Consider the following 16,557-nt stretch of genomic DNA (forward strand, 5'->3'; position numbering starts at 1 on the left):
GTGTGACTGGTGTGTATGTGTCGTGTCTATTGTGTGTATGTGGCAGATGTCTAAATAATAAAATCTAAATAATAGACCTGACAGAATAACAAATCTGCAGGTGGTTGGGCATCTAGGAAATAGCGACCACAATATTGTACAGTTTCACCTGTCTTTCACTAGGGGGACTTGTCAGGGAGTCACAAAAACACTGAACTTTAGGAAGGCAAAGTTTGACCAGCTTAGAGATGCCCTTAATCTGGTAGACTGGGACAATATCCTCAGAAATAAGAATACAGATAATAAATGGGAAATGTTTAAGAACATCCTAAATAGGCAGTGTAAGCGGTTTATACCTTGTGGGAATAAAAGGACTAGAAATAGGAAAAACCCAATGTGGCTAAACAAAGAAGTAAGACAGGCAATTAACAGTAAAAAGAAAGCATTTGCACTACTAAAGCAGGATGGCACCATTGAAGCTCTAAAAAACTATAGGGAGAAAAATACTTTATCTAAAAAACTAATTAAAGCTGCCAAAAAGGAAACAGAGAAGCACATTGCTAAGGAGAGTAAAACTAATCCCAAACTGTTCTTCAACTATATCAATAGTAAAAGAATAAAAACTGAAAATGTAGGCCCCTTAAAAAATAGTGAGGAAAGAATGGTTTTAGGTGACGAGGAAAAAGCTAACATATTAAACACCTTCTTCTCCACGGTATTCACGGTGGAAAATGAAATGCTAGGTGAAATCCCAAGAAACAATGAAAACCCTATATTAAGGGTCACCAATCTAACCCAAGAAGAGGTGCGAAACCGGCTAAATAAGATTAAAATAGATAAATCTCCGGGTCCGGATGGCATACACCCACGAGTACTAAGAGAACTAAGTAATGTAATAGATAAACCATTATTTCTTATTTTTAGGGACTCTATAGTGACAGGGTCTGTTCCGCAGGACTGGCGCATAGCAAATGTGGTGCCAATATTCAAAAAGGGCTCTAAAAGTGACCCTGGAAATTATAGGCCAGTAAGTCTAACCTCTATTGTTGGTAAAATATTTGAAGGGTTTCTGAGGGATGTTATTCTGGATTATCTCAATGAGAATAACTGTTTAACTCCATATCAGCATGGGTTTATGAGAAATCGCTCCTGTCAAACCAATCTAATCAGTTTTTATGAAGAGGTAAGCTATAGGCTGGACCACGGTGAGTCATTGGACGTGGTATATCTCGATTTTTCCAAAGCGTTTGATACCGTGCCGCACAAGAGGTTGGTACACAAAATGAGAATGCTTGGTCTGGGGGAAAATGTGTGTAAATGGGTTAGTAACTGGCTTAGTGATAGAAAGCAGAGGGTGGTTATAAATGGTATAGTCTCTAACTGGGTCGCTGTGACCAGTGGGGTACCGCAGGGGTCAGTATTGGGACCTGTTCTCTTCAACATATTCATTAATGATCTGGTAGAAGGTTTACACAGTAAAATATCGATATTTGCAGATGATACAAAACTATGTAAAGCAGTTAATACAAGAGAAGATAGTATTCTGCTACAGATGGATCTGGATAAGTTGGAAACTTGGGCTGAAAGGTGGCAGATGAGGTTTAACAATGATAAATGTAAGGTTATACACATGGGAAGAGGGAATCAATATCACCATTACACACTGAACGGGAAACCACTGGGTAAATCTGACAGGGAGAAGGACTTGGGGATCCTAGTTAATGATAAACTTACCTGGAGCAGCCAGTGCCAGGCAGCAGCTGCCAAGGCAAACAGGATCATGGGGTGCATTAAAAGAGGTCTGGATACACATGATGAGAGCATTATACTGCCTCTGTACAAATCCCTAGTTAGACCGCACATGGAGTACTGTGTCCAGTTTTGGGCACCGGTGCTCAGGAAGGATATAATGGAACTAGAGAGAGTACAAAGGAGGGCAACAAAATTAATAAAGGGGATGGGAGAACTACAATACCCAGATAGATTAGCGAAATTAGGATTATTTAGTCTAGAAAAAAGACGACTGAGGGGCGATCTAATAACCATGTATAAGTATATAAGGGGACAATACAAATATCTCGCTGAGGATCTGTTTATACCAAGGAAGGTGACGGGGACAAGGGGGCATTCTTTGCGTCTGGAGGAGAGAAGGTTTTTCCACCAACATAGAAGAGGATTCTTTACTGTTAGGGCAGTGAGAATCTGGAATTGCTTGCCTGAGGAGGTGGTGATGGCGAACTCAGTCGAGGGGTTCAAGAGAGGCCTGGATGTCTTCCTGGAGCAGAACAATATTGTATCATACAATTATTGGGTTCTGTAGAAGGACGTAGATCTGGGGATTTATTATGATGGAATATAGGCTGAACTGGATGGACAAATGTCTTTTTTCGGCCTTACTAACTATGTTACTATGTTACTATGTTCTGTGCTTATAGAATATCATTGTTCTAGGTTTTACATAAAATTATCTGCTGCCGGTAAGGGTGCTTAACTAGATGGAAACTAAGGCTACTTTCACACTTCCATCTTCAAAATCTGCACAGGATCCATCAAGACGTTGAAATGACGGATCCTGTGCAGATTGTGGAAAACGTGTGCACTGGGCCCGTCTTTCTGACGGACCCGTCGAAGCTGTGTGCACCTGTTGTGTATGCGTCTTCGCAGCGGTTTTCCGCTGCAAAAACGCATACACAACACAAACCAGGTAAAAAAAAAAAAAAAAAATCGCGGTATTCTCACCTACCGGCGTTCCCACGCAGCGATGCTCTTTGTAGCTAGCAAAAAACGTTCCTCTGAACGTTTTCTCTGCCCGACGGACCGTTTTTTTGATGCAGGATCCAGTGAAAAAGGGATGACTCTGCAGCTAGTACCCCTTAAGCATGGGCCCTTAGAATGATTTTCTCTGGTGGGCCCACACTACTCCAGTCCGACGCTGCGTGTGTCATTGTATCCTCGGAGTGCAGGGGGCTTAATGATTCTGCAGCCAACTTCACTTCAACTCAGACAACACTCCTGCCCTGCATGTGCTGAAGCCAATGGACAGTGAAGTCACATTATAGTCCCAGGAGAATGTGCTGGGGGAGGTCAGGAGAGCAGGGGGCATGCCATAACAAAGAACGGCCACATTGCTGCCATACAAAAACTTTACATCCAAAGCTTTGTAGCCGTCCTATGCAGCATGGCCAGGCTCCTTCTAGGAGGCGCAGCAGCTGTGGAGGAGGCTGGCAGCAGGTCCTCAAGGAGAGCTGTGTGCAGGGTCTCTCCAGTGCTATAGGTGCAGTCCACTGCAGAGCATCCCCTCTGCGACCTGCTGCTGCACTCATATGGCAGCAATGGAACCAGGGAACAAGATGCGCAATAAATGGGATTTTACTATCTGTCCATAGATCTGTCTGTCCATCTCTCTCATCATCTATCTATATATTATCTATCCCATTTCTATCTATTATCTAGCTAGCGTCTATTATATATCATCTATCTATATATTATCTACTTATTATTTATCTATATATTTATTATCTAACATCTATCTATTCTATCTAAATATTATCTATCCATGTATCTACCCCCAACAATGACAGCTCCTGGTGTTTTTGGGATCTTGGGCAATGGAGACTCACTGGACCAGCTATGAGACTCACACTAAAGCCGGAATCACACATGCGAGAAACACGTCCGTGTCTCGCATGTGAAACCCAAGCTCTGGCGTCGGTACTGTGGAGCGGAGCGTGCGGACGCATAGCAACACATGGAGCCGCACGCTCCGCTCCGAAGTACCGGCACCAGAGCTTGGGTTTCACATGCGAGACACGGACGTGTTTCTCGCATGTGTGATTCCGGCCTAAAGGTCTCTGTGCACATTAGAGAGAAATCAACACAATTTGATCATTCTTGCAGGTCCAAGAGAGCAATAAATGTATAACCGGACCTCCCAAATCTCCCCAGAGGTGGAGAAAAGGATCAGGCTCTTTGAACGTCAACTACTGATCCTCTTCCTCTCCTGTGAGATAATCCACTATCAGTGTCTGGTAATGACTTAATGGCTTACTCCCCACTCCTATTGGAAGCCCGTACGGGTGGTGGAGGAGGAGGAAATGATGGACGTGGTGGAATGCGCAATGATGAGGGTGGTAGTGGAAAGGACAATGATGGTGGAAAGAGCAATAATGGGGGTGGTGGGGAGGAGGAAATGGTGGAGGTGATGGAATGGGCAATGATTGGGGTGGTGGAATGGGCAATGATAGGGTGGTGGAATGGGCAATGATGGGGTGGTGGGGGCGAAAGCAATGATGGGGTGGTGAGGGAGAGGACAATAATGGTATGTGGAGGGGCAGGACAATGAGGGGTGTGGGGGATTGAGATGGGAGGAAAGGGGATTTATAATGAATTTAGGAACAGGGGGAGGTGGAGGAAGATGTTATTATCGCTTATTATGTCTAAACCAGCCCGTTAGTATATAGTGTACTCACTTATGTATAGCACAGTCACTTAGTATAGTATACTCGATTATTATGTATAGTGCCATCCCTCAGTATATAGTGTAGTCACTTTTTATGATGCCATCCCTTATTATATAGCTTCCTCTGCTGTTATGTACAGTGCTTTCTCTTACATAGTGTATTCTTGTTATTCACAGCGCCCTCTTTTATTACACAGTCCCCTCTCTTTTTAGATATAAAATGACTGCTGATGGAGGAGCCGGTGACCAGACGATCAGTCCATCAGCTCCTCCATTAGAAAGGAAGCTTTCCCATGCTCTATCAGCCATCATTGCATTATACAGCTAGCAAGACAGGACAGTATGTAATAAAAACGGGGCTTTATATAATCCTATATGTAAGGGACGGTGCTGTACCTAACAAGAGAGGGCACTGTATAATAAGGGACGGCAATAAACATAATGAAGGAGACTATGTAATATATGTATGTATGTGTAGCTGTATGTATATATATATATATATATATATATATATATATATATATATATATATATATATATATATATATATATATATATATAATGTAGCTTTGTCGCCATAGATGTTGAGGGGCCCAGACACATTTCTTGCACAGGGGCACCAAGCTGTCAGTGTCCGCCCCTGCCTCAAGTGTTGCTTTAGCAGTATGATTTGGGCTATTGTCTTGTTGGAAGGTGAAGTAAATCACTGACAGAAACAACTTTTGCACAAGAATATCCCTGTATTTCGCACCATCCATCTTCCCCTAGACTTGGACCATTTTCCATGTCCCTGGTGCCGAAAAACATCCACATAGCATGATGCTGCCACCACCATGTTTTACTGTGAGAATGGTGTTTTGGGGGGTGAAGAGCTGTGTTGGTTTGGATCTAGGCATAGTGTTTACATTGGTGGCCACAAAGTTCAATTTTGTTCTCATCGGACCACAGCACCATTTTCCATACATTTGGGAAGTCTCCCACATCTCTGTTGGCAAACTCAAAATGAGCATTCACTCTATGAAGTGTACGTACAGCTCATTGTGGTCATATGGACAGATGCTCCAGTCTCTGCTTGGGAACTCTGCAGCTTCTTCATGGTTACCTTTGGTCTCTGTGCTGCCTCTCTGATTAATGACCTTCTTGCCAAGGCTGATAGTTTCGGTGGGCGGCCCTCTCTTGGCAGGTTTGTTGTGGTACCATGTTGTGTCCATTTGAAGATAATGGATTCAATGGTGCTCTAGGGATCATCACATATTGGGATATATTTTTTTAATAACCCAACCCCGACTTGCACATCTCAACAACTATGTCCCAGACTTGGTTGGTCATCTCCTTGGTCTTCACGGCATTGGTTGGGCATCTCCTTGGTCTTCGTGGCGTTGATTGGGCATCTCCTTGGTCTTCGTGGCGTTGGTTGGGCATCTCCTTGGTCTTCGTGGCATTGGGTGGGCACCTCCTTGGTCTTCGTGGCATTGGTTGGGCACCTCCTTGGTCTTCGTGGCATTGGTTGGGCATCTCCTTGGTCTTTGTGGCATTGGGTGGGCATCTCATTGGTCTTCGTGGCGTTGGCTGGGCATCTCCTTGGTCTTCGTGGCGTTGGTTGGGCATCTCCTTGGTCTTCATGGTGTTGTTTAGCCAGTGGTGCCTCTTGTTAATGGTGTTGCAGCCTCTGTGACCTTTACCTTTTCTGAAAGTGTATATGCTGACCGACATGTGACTGCACAAAGGGAGGCATCATGTCACTAAGCAAGGGACTTATGAAGGGAATTGCTGGCACCACAGTTGTTTTTTTTAGGAACTTCATAGCAAAAGGGGTGAAAACGTATGCACATACAAATTTTTTAGTCATTTGAATCCATAAATTAAATTTTTGCCTATATTTTTCTCATATCACTAACTTGATGCTGATACGTCACACACAAATCAGATTACAAAAATATTTTCACACAGGTAGTAATGTAACAAAATAGGTAAAAAGCCAAGGGGGCGAATACTTTCACACACCAATGTACACTCTCGAGATGTCTACCGAGACCTCCCATAATAAAGGAAGCACAACACAAACCCCCGAAATAAGCAAAATCCTTGTAATGGTCGACCACAGCTCAGGGATCACAAAGAGACAAACCTGGTTTGGGGGGCAGGCAAAACACATTGATGCTCAGCAGTTTTGGCCACACCCTGCGCCGGACCTCCTGACTGAGGAGCCCACCCTCGCTGACCGCTGCTTCCCGCAGGGTCTCCACATCCACAGGGTCACAAGTCAGAGCGTCATGAATCCGGGCAGTCTTCTGCTTCCGCCAAGACAAGCGGTGCCCTGCAGGGAAGATCACAAGGACGGAGCGACGCGTCCTACATCACATACACGATACGTCAGCGCTCTGCTCCAGGGGGGCAGCAGGGGCGCAGAGAACAAAAGTGAAAACTTACAGGAAGCCGATACTTATAACAAAATGTTTACAATTGAGGAAGATTTTACTTAATCGACAAAAATAACAAAGAAGCTTTTAGTGTGGAAACAAACTCATCAGGGCGGTCTATGAAGAAAGTGGATTTGACTAGAAATGAGAAATGGGGCCTCCGGGAATAATGTGATCTGAGAGCCGTGAGAAGCACAAGGCCCAATTACTGGAAATAAGTGTAGTAACAAAGGATAAGAAGCCTCGAATTAATAATACAGGTATGTGTGGTGAAATATGTATATATCTATATGTGTGTAGTGACATATGTCTAGGGTTATATGTGTAACTAGCAGTAGTTGAACATCTGTCCTGAAACTGCAGGCCTCACAAAGGTCACAGCATACATATCTTGAGAAGGCAGACTACTGTCTCCACTCTCGCCAGGGGGTCATGCTGGGAACAAGAAAAACAGGGAACATTTGACACCTCCTCGCTCTTTGAAGAGAGATGTCAATTACAGCTGACACTTTCTATCTGTGAGAACTTTTACACAGGGAATCTCAGAGCAAATAATATATTCATTGGGGGAGCGGCCGCGGTCCAATCAAAAACAAGCAATTATGATATTAACCTGAGGGGCTGGTCTAGAAATCTGACCTCCAGAATAAAGCTATAAATTAGGCCTGTATACATAGAATCGTGTTCACATGTGAGGGCAGCCTGAGAAGCTGATGTGTTCCACCAACGCCATATTCACCCCCCACCTCAGGGAGCAGAAAGCAAACTACAAAGTTAGATGTTTCTGTAAGTTTTCTCCTGTTATTTTATACTGTTTTGCATAGCTGTATGTCTTTTTATTATCATATTTTTATACATTTTCTTACTGTAAGCATTGAACCTTTTTGTATTAAAGTATAAAACTTTAACAAGTTGAACCTTGAATGTTCTAAACGAATCCATAACCTAAGGTGTGTGAGCCTTATGAGTGGTAGACATTATTAGTATTGATATTTCCGGGACTCATCGCCCGTGTATTCGGTGAGTAGTGGCAGCGTGTATGAGCGGGTGTGTGGCCTGGGTCGGTGGGTGATTTATGCTCCCATTACAGCATAGCACAGAGGTTGGATGCTGGACTGAGAGTACGGAGATAGATTAACCCTTGCCGGCACAACCCCAAGTCACGTGCTGAGAGCAGGCACGTGACGAATAAGTGACACCACAGAGTGGGATCCGTGACAGTATGATTCCCCAACGGTGATGCCCCTATAGCCCTATATTGGACCTACATGGTCCCCCAATATAATGAGCCCTCCATTGCCTTACAGTATAATGGGCCCACATTAAAAAAAATAATAATTAGCTCCCAATTCTTGTTCCCCCGCTGCTCTGGCCTCAGAAGCGAGTGCTCTGAAGCTCGGCACAGTGGGCATGAAATAGTTAGATGCTTCTCACAAAATTAGAATATCATTGAAAAGTGAATTTATTTCAGTTCTTCAATAGAAAAAGTGAATCTCATATTTTCTATAGTGTCTATTTCACATATTTATTTCTGTTATTGTTGATGTTTATGGCTTACAGCCAATGAAACCCAAAAGTCATCTCAGTAAATTAGAATAATCTATATAATTGCCTAAGGGTTTTTCCGTCTGTCTGTCTGTCTGTCCTGGAAATCCCGCGTATCTGATTGGTCGAGGCCGCCAGGCCTTGACCAATCAGCGACCGGCACAGCGACGATGATGTCATAAAGGACGTAGAAATCCCACGTTTCTGATTCAGCGACGGGCACAGTATCGACGTAGATGTCATAATGGTTGCCATGGCGATGACGATGATGTCATAAAGGACGTAGAAATCCCACGTTTCTGATTCAGCGACGGGGACAGTATCGACGTAGATGTCATAATGGTTGCCATGGTGACGATGATGTCATAAAGGTTGCCTCGATCAATCAGCGACGGGCACAATCTGCCGTGAATTCTGGAATCATCATTGTCCATATACTACGGGGGACATGCATATTCTAGAATACCGCCAGGCCTCGACCAATCAGCGACGGGCCCAACGACGATGATGTCATAAAGGACGTAGACATCCCGCGTCTGATTGGTCGAGGCCGCCAGACCTCGACCAATCAGCAACGGGCACAGTATCGACGTAGATGTCATAATGGTTGCCATGGCGACGATGTCATAAAGATTGCCTCGACCAATCAGCGACGGGCACATATACTACGGGGACATGCATATTCTAGAATACCCGATGCGTTAGAATCGGGCCACAATCTAGTTAACAATAATCACCTGAAAAGGCTCCTAAGTGTTTATAAAGGTTCTTAGTCTGTTTCAGTAGCTCCACAATCATGGGGAAGACTGCTGACCTGACAGATGTCCAGAAGGCGTCACTGACACACTCCACAAGGAGGGGAAGCCACAAAAGGTCATTGCTGAAGAAGCCGCTGTTCACACAGTGCTGTATCCAAGAATATTAATGGGAAGTGGAGTGGAAGGAAAAAGTGTGGTAGAAAAAGGTGCACAAGCAGCCGGGATAACCGCAGCCTGGAAAGGATTTTTAAGAAAAGGCCATTGACAGAAATAAACACGTGAAATAGATCACTCTGTGTGTAATGACTCTATAGAATATATGAGATTCACTTTTTGTATTGAAGAACTGAAATAATTCACATTTGGATGATGTTCTGATTTTGTGAGAAGCTCCTGTATGTCATTGCACCCACTGTGCTGGGACATCAGTGGTAGAGGAAGAATGATGGGGAAAGAAAGGAAATCTCCCTCTTTCATCATTGCGCATGTAACTGTGGCATCCAGAATGCCAATATATATGAACGCGAGATGCTGGGGGTTGCGGGTGCTCTCCCCTCTCTTCTCCCCTCCTGTGCTCTCCTCTCCCCTCTGTTCTGTGCTCTTCCCTCTCTTCTCCTCTCCTGTGATCTCCCCTCCTCTCCTCTCTTCTTCTCTCCTGTGCTCTCCCTCTCTCTTCTCTCGCTTCTTCTCCCCTCCTCCCCTTTCTTCTCCTCTCCTGTGCTCTCCCCTCCTCTCCTGTGCTCTCCCCTCCTCTCTCTTCTCCTCTCCTGTGCTCTCCTCTCCTCTCCTGTGCTCTCCCCTCTCTTCTCCTCTCCTGTGCTCTCCTCTCTCTTCTCCTCTCCTGTGCTCTCCCCTCTCTTCTCCTCCCCTCTCTTCTCCCCTCCTGTGCTCTCCTCTCTCTTCTCCTCTCCTGTGCTCTCCCCTGTCTTCTCCCCTCCTGTGCTCTCCCCTCTCTTCTCTCGCTTCCTCTCCCCTCTCTTCTCCCCTCCTGTGCTCTCCCCTTCTCTCGCTTCCTCTCCCCTCCTGTGCTCTCCCTTCTCTTCCTCTCCTCTCTCTTCTCCTCTCCTGTGCTCTCCCCTCTCTTTTCCTCTCCTGTGCTCTCCCCTCTCTTCTCTCTTCTCCTCTCCTGTGCTCTCCCCTCTCTTCTCCCCTCCTGTGCTCTCCCCTCTCTTCTCCCCTCCTGTGCTCTCCCCTCTCTTCTCCCCTCCTGTGCTCTCCCCTCTCTTTTCCTCTCCTGTGCTCTCCCCTCTCTTCTCTCTTTTCCTCTCCTGTGCTCTCCCCTCTCTTCTCCCCTCCTGTGCTCTCCCCTCTCTTCTCCCCTCCTGTGCTCTCCCCTCTCTTCTCCCCTCCTGTGCTCTCCCTCTTCTCCCCTCCTGTGCTCTCCCCTCTCTTCTCCCCTCCTGTGCTCTCCTCTCTCTCTTCTCCCCTCCTGTGCTCTCCCCTCTCTCTTCTCCCCTCCTGTGCTCTCCCCTCTCTTCTCCCCTCCTGTGCTCTCCCCTCTCTTCTCCCCTCCTGTGCTCTCCCCTCTCTTCTCCCCTCCTGTGCTCTCCCCTCTCTTCTCCCCTCCTGTGCTCTCCCCTCTCTTCTCCCCTCCTGTGCTCTCCCCTCTCTTCTCCCCTCCTGTGCTCTCCCCTCTCTTCTCCTCTCCTGTGCTCTCACCTCTCTTCTCCCCTCTCCTCTCCTGTGCTCTCCCCTCTCTTCTCCTGTGCTGTCCCCTCTCTTCTCCCCTCCTGTGCTCTCCCCTCTCTTCTCCCCTCTCCTCTGCTGTCCCCTCTCTTCTCCTCTCCTGTGCTCTCCCCTCTCTTCTCCTCTCCTGTGCTCTCCCCTCTCTTCTCCCCTCTCTTCTCCCTTCCTGTGCTCTCCCCTCTTCTCCTCTCCTGTGCTCTCCTCTCTCTCTTCTCCTCTCCTGTGCTCTCCTCTCTCTTCTCCCCTCCTGTGCTCTCCTCTCCTGTGCTCTCCTCTCTTCTCCTCTCCTGTGCTCTCCTCTCTCTTCTCCTCTCCTGTGCTCTCCCTCTTCTCCCCTCCTGTGCTCTCCCCTCTCTTCTCCCCTCCTGTGCTCTCCCCTCTCTTCTCCTCTCCTGTGCTCTCCCCTCTTCTCCTCTCCTGTGCTCTCCCCTCTCTTGTGCTCCCCTCTCTTCTCCTCTCCTGTGCTCTCCTCTCCTGTGCTCTCCTCTCTTCTCCTCTCCCCTCCTGTGCTCTCCCCTCTCTTCTCCTCTCCTGTGCTCCCCTCTTCTCCTCTCCTGTGCTCTCCCCCCTCTTCTCCTCTCCTGTGCTCTCCCCTCTCTTGTGCTCTCCCCTCTCTTCTCCTCTCTCCTGTGCTCTCCTCTGCTCTCCCCTCTCTTCTCCTCTCCTGTGCTCTCCTCTGCTCTCCCCTCTCTTCTCCTCTCCTCTGCTCTCCCCTCTCTTCTCCTCTGCTCTCCCCTCTCTTTTCCTCTGCTCTCCCCTCTCTTCTCCTCTCCTGTGCTCTCCCCTCTCTTCTGCTCTCCCCTCTCTTCTCCTCTCTCCTCCTCTCCTCTCCCCTCTCTTCTCCTCTGCTCTCCCCTCTCTTCTCCTCTCCTCTCCTGTGCTCTCCCCTCTCTTCTCCTCTGCTCTCCCCTCTCTTCTCCTCTCCTGTGCTCTCCTCCCCTCTCTTCTCTCCTCTCTTCTCCTCTGCTCTCCCCTCTCCTCTCCTCTCTTCTCCTCTGCTCTCCCCTCTCTTCTCCTCTCCTCTCTTCTCCTCTGCTCTCCCCTCTCTTCTCTCCTCTCTTCTCCTCTCTTCTCCTCTCCTGTGCTCTCCTCTGCTCTCCCCTCTCTTCTCCTCTCCTCTCTTCTCCTCTGCTCTCCCCTCTCTTCTCCTCTCCTGTGCTCTCCCCTCTCTTCTCCTCTCCTGTGCTCTCCCCTCTCTTCTGCTCTCCCCTCTTCTCCTCTCCTCTCTTCTCCTCTGCTCTCCCCTCTCTTCTCCTCTCCTCTCTTCTGCTCTCCTCTCTTCTCCTCTCTCTTCTCCTCTCCTGTGCTCTCCCCTCTCTTCTCTCCTGTGCTCTCCCCTCTCTTCTCCTCTCCTCTGCTCTCCCCTCTCTTCTCCTCTGCTCTTCCCTCTCTTCTCCTCTCCCCTCCCCTCTCTTCTCCTCTCTTCTCTTCTCCTGTGCTCTCCCCTCTCTTCTCCTCTGCTCTCCCCTCTCTTCTCCTCTGCTCTCCCCTCTCTTCTCTTCTCCTGTGCTCTCCCCTCTCTTCTCCTCTCCTCTGCTCTCCCCTCTCCTCTGCTCTCCCCTCTCTTCTCCCCTCCTGTGCTCTCCCCTCTCTTCTCCTCTCCTCTTTTCTCCTCTCCTGTGCTCTCCCCTCTCTTCTCCTCTGCTCTCCCCTCTCTTCTCCTCTGCTCTCCCCTCTCTTCTCCTCTCCTCTTTTCTCCTCTCCTGTGCTCTCCCCTCTCTTCTCCTCTGCTCTCCCCTCTCTTCTCTTCTCCTGTGCTCTCCCCCCTCTTCTCCTCTCCTGTGCTCTCCCCTCTCTTGTGCTCTCCCCTCTCTTCTCCTCTCTCCTGTGCTCTCCTCTGCTCTCCCCTCTCTTCTCCTCTGCTCTCCCCTCTCTTCTCTCTTTTCCTCTGCTCTCCCCTCTCTTCTCCTCTCCTGTGCTCTCCCCTCTCTTCTCCTCTGCTCTCCCCTCTCTTCTCCTCTCCTCTCTTCTCCTCTCCTCTCTCTTCTCCTCTCTCTTCTCCTCTCCTGTGCTCTCCCCTCTCTTCTCCTCTGCTCTCCCCTCTCTTCTCCTCTCTTCTCTTCTCCTGTGCTTTCCCCTCTCTTCTCCTCTCCTGTGCTCTCCTCCCCTCTCTTCTCCTCTCCTCTCTTCTCCCCTGCTCTCCCCTCTCTTCTCCTCTCTTCTCCTCTGCTCTCCCCTCTCTTCTCCTCTCCTCTGCTCTCCCCTCTCTTCTCCTCTCCTGTGCTCTCCCCTCTCTTCTCCTCTGCTCTCCCCTCTCTTCTCCTCTCCTGTGCTCTCCCCTCTCTTCTCCTCTCCTGTGCTCTCCCCTCTCTTCTCCTCTCCTCTGCTCTCCCCTCTCTTCTCCTCTCCTCTTTTCTCCTCTCCTGTGCTCTCCCTTCTCTTCTCCTCTGCTCTCCCCTCTCTTCTCCTCTGCTCTCCCCTCTCTTCTCCTCTCCTCTTTTCTCCTCTCCTGTGCTCTCCTCTCTTCTCCTCTGCTCTCCCCTCTCTTCTCTTCTCCTGTGCTCTCCCCTCTCTTCTCCTCTCCTGTGCTCTCCTCTCCTGTGCTCTCCTCTCTTCTCCTCTCCCCTCTCTTCTCCTCTCTTGTGCTCTCCCCTCTCTTCTCCTCTCCTGTGCTCTCCCCTCTCTTCTCCTCTCCTGTGCTCCCCTCTTCTCCTCTCCTGTGCTCTCCCCTCCTCTGCTCTCCCCTGCTCTCCCCTCTTCTCCTCTGCTCTCCCCTCCTCTCTTCTCCTCTCTTCTCCTCTCCTCTGCTCTCCCCTCTCTTCTCCTCTCCTCTCCCCTCTCTTCTCCTCTGCTCTCCCCTCTCTTCTCCTCTCCTGTGCTCTCCCCTCTCTTCTCCTCTCCTCTGCTCTCCTCTCTTCTCCTCTCCCCTCTCTTCTCCTCTGCTCTCCCCTCTCTTGTCCCCTCCTGTGCTCTCCCCTCTCTTCTCCCCCTCTTCTCCTCTCTTCTCTTCTCCTGTGCTCTCCCCTCTTCTCCTCTCCTCTGCTCTCCTCTCTTCTCCTCTCCCCTCTCTTCTCCTCTGCTCTCCCCTCTCTTCTCCTCTCCTCTCCCCTCTCTTCTCCTGTGCTCTCCCCTCTCTTCTCCTGTGCTCTCCCCTCTCTTCTCCTGTGCTCTCCCCTCTCTTCTCCTGTGCTCTCCCCTCTCTTCTCTTCTCCTGTGCTCTCCTCTCTCTTCTCCTCTCCTGTGCTCTCCCCTCTCTTCTCCTCTCCTCTGCTCTCCCCTCTCTTCTCCTGTGCTCTCCCCTCTCTTCTCCTGTGCTCTCCTCTCTCTTCTCCTCTCCTGTGCTCTCCTCCCCTCCTCTCTCTCCTGTACTGTGTTCTCCCCTCTCTTCTCTTCTCTCTTCTCCTCTCCTGTGCTCTCCCCTCTCTTCTCCTCTCCTCTCCCCTCCTGTGCTCTCCTCTCTCTTCTCCTCTCCTCTGCTCTTCTCTCTTCTCCTCTCCTGTGCTCTCCCCTCTCTTCTCCTCTCCTGTGCTCTCCCCTCTCTTCTCCTCTCTTCTCCTCTCTTCTCCTCTCCTCTCTTCTCCTCTCCCCTCTCTTCTCCTCTCTCTTCTCCTCTCCTCTCCCCTCTCTTCTCCTGTGCTCTCCCCTCTCTTCTCCTCTCCTGTGCTCTCCTCCCCTCTCTTCTCCTCTCCTCTCTTCTCCCCTGCTCTCCCCTCTCTTCTCCTCTCTTCTCCTCTGCTCTCCCCTCTCTTCTCCTCTGCTCTCCCCTCTCTTCTCTTCTCCTCTGCTCTCCCCTCTCTTCTCCTGTGCTCTCCCCTCTCTTCTCCCCTCCTGTGCTCTCCTCTCTCTTCTCCTCTCCTGTGCTCTCCTCTCTCTTCTCCTCTCTTCTCCTCTGCTCTCCCCTCTCTTCTCCTCTCCTCTGCTCTCCTCTCTCTTCTCTTCTCCTCTGCTCTCCCCTCTCTTCTCCTGTGCTCTCCCCTCTCTTCTCCCCTCCTGTGCTCTCCTCTCTCTTCTCCCCTCCTGTGCTCTCCTCTCTCTTCTCCTCTCCTCTCTTCTCCTCTCTCTTCTCCTCTCCTGTGCTCTCCCCTCTCCTCTCTTCTCCTCTCCTCTCTCTTCTCCTCTCCTGTGCTCTCCCCTCTCTTCTCCTGTGCTCTCCCCTCTCTTCTCCTCTGCTCTCCCCTCTCTTCTCTTCTCCTCTGCTCTCCCCTCTCTTCTCCTGTGCTCTCCCCTCTCTTCTCCCCTCCTGTGCTCTCCTCTCTCTTCTCCTCTCCTGTGCTCTCCTCTCTCTTCTCCTCTCTTCTCCTCTGCTCTCCCCTCTCTTCTCCTCTCCTCTGCTCTCCCCTCTCTTCTCTTCTCCTCTGCTCTCCCCTCTCTTCTCCTGTGCTCTCCCCTCTCTTCTCCCCTCCTGTGCTCTCCTCTCTCTTCTCCCCTCCTGTGCTCTCCTCTCTCTTCTCCTCTCCTCTCTTCTCCTCTCTCTTCTCCTCTCCTGTGCTCTCCCCTCTCCTCTCTTCTCCTCTCCTCTCTCTTCTCCTCTCCTGTGCTCTCCCCTCTCTTCTCCTGTGCTCTCCCCTCTCTTCTCCTCTGCTCTCCCCTCTCTTCTCTTCTCCTCTGCTCTCCCCTCTCTTCTCCTGTGCTCTCCCCTCTCTTCTCCCCTCCTGTGCTCTCCTCTCTCTTCTCCTCTCCTGTGCTCTCCTCTCTCTTCTCCTCTCTTCTCCTCTGCTCTCCCCTCTCTTCTCCTCTCCTCTGCTCTCCCCTCTCTTCTCTTCTCCTCTGCTCTCCCCTCTCTTCTCCTGTGCTCTCCCCTCTCTTCTCCCCTCCTGTGCTCTCCTCTCTCTTCTCCCCTCCTGTGCTCTCCTCTCTCTTCTCCTCTCCTCTCTTCTCCTCTCTCTTCTCCTCTCCTGTGCTCTCCCCTCTCCTCTCTTCTCCTCTCCTCTCTCTTCTCCTCTCCTGTGCTCTCCCCTCTCTTCTCCTGTGCTCTCCCCTCTCTTCTCTTCTCCTCTGCTCTCCCCTCTCTTCTCTTCTCCTCTGCTCTCCCCTCTCTTCTCTTCTCCTCTCCCCTCTCTTCTCCTCTCCTCTCTTCTCCCCTCTCCTGTGCTCTCCCCTCTCTTCTCCTCTCCTGTGCTCTCCCCTCCTCTGCTCTCCCCTCTCCTCTGCTCTCCCCTCTCTTCTCTTCTCTTCTCCTCTCTTCTCCTGTGCTCTCTTCTCCTCTGCTCTCCCCTCTCCTGTGCTCTCCTCTGCTCTCCTCTCTCTTCTCCTCTCTTGTGCTCTCCTCCCCTCCTCTCTCTCCTGTACTGTGTTCTCCCTTCCTATGACACTAGTATTAGTATTATTATTCTGTGACACCGCTGTGACCTGTAGTTCCCCTTTCTGTAAGGCCTCAGACCTGCGCCTCCAGAGCACGGGACCTTCCGCCGCAGTTTCGCCTTTCCCGGACCGGCTCCAGTCATAGCTCAGTGTGCAGCAGGAATTATACCACACGGACCAACCACTTCCGTCACAACCTTTCAGCCAATCAACATCTCTAAAGTCCCACAATCCCCGCCCAGAATATACGTCACTTCGCACATGGCTGTCGTGACGTCCACACTACTTATCCCAGCATGCACTGCACTGGGAGACGTCTCATTACAGGGGCGGGGCAGGGGGGGAAGTAGTTGGTGGGCGCGGCCAGTTTCATTATGGGTGTGGTCTAAAGTTTATACCCTTCTCTGTGTTGATATAAAGTTTGCGCGATTTGGGGGCGGAGCTTGTGCGGCCCTCCAATTGTTGATTC

General features: G+C 49.7%; 1 protein-coding gene across 2 annotated transcripts in view; it reads right to left on the reverse strand.

The window, feature by feature from the left end:
• Positions 1 to 16,282, reverse strand: part of LOC138643249 (TBC1 domain family member 20-like) — a 75,278-nt gene extending 58,996 nt beyond the window's left edge. For both annotated transcript variants that reach the window (XM_069732132.1, XM_069732131.1), the window contains exons 1-2: positions 16,168 to 16,282; positions 6,567 to 6,755 (exon numbers count right to left, since the gene is read on the reverse strand). In XM_069732132.1, the coding sequence (XP_069588233.1) occupies positions 6,567 to 6,755; positions 16,168 to 16,231 (253 nt within the window). In that variant the 5' untranslated portion in view covers positions 16,232 to 16,282. The remainder of the gene's footprint in view (positions 1 to 6,566; positions 6,756 to 16,167) is intronic.
• Positions 16,283 to 16,557: the final 275 nt, after the last annotated feature.

The sequence above is a fragment of the Ranitomeya imitator genome, chromosome 6 (assembly GCF_032444005.1).
Source record: "Ranitomeya imitator isolate aRanImi1 chromosome 6, aRanImi1.pri, whole genome shotgun sequence".
Lineage (NCBI taxonomy): Eukaryota > Metazoa > Chordata > Amphibia > Anura > Dendrobatidae > Ranitomeya > Ranitomeya imitator.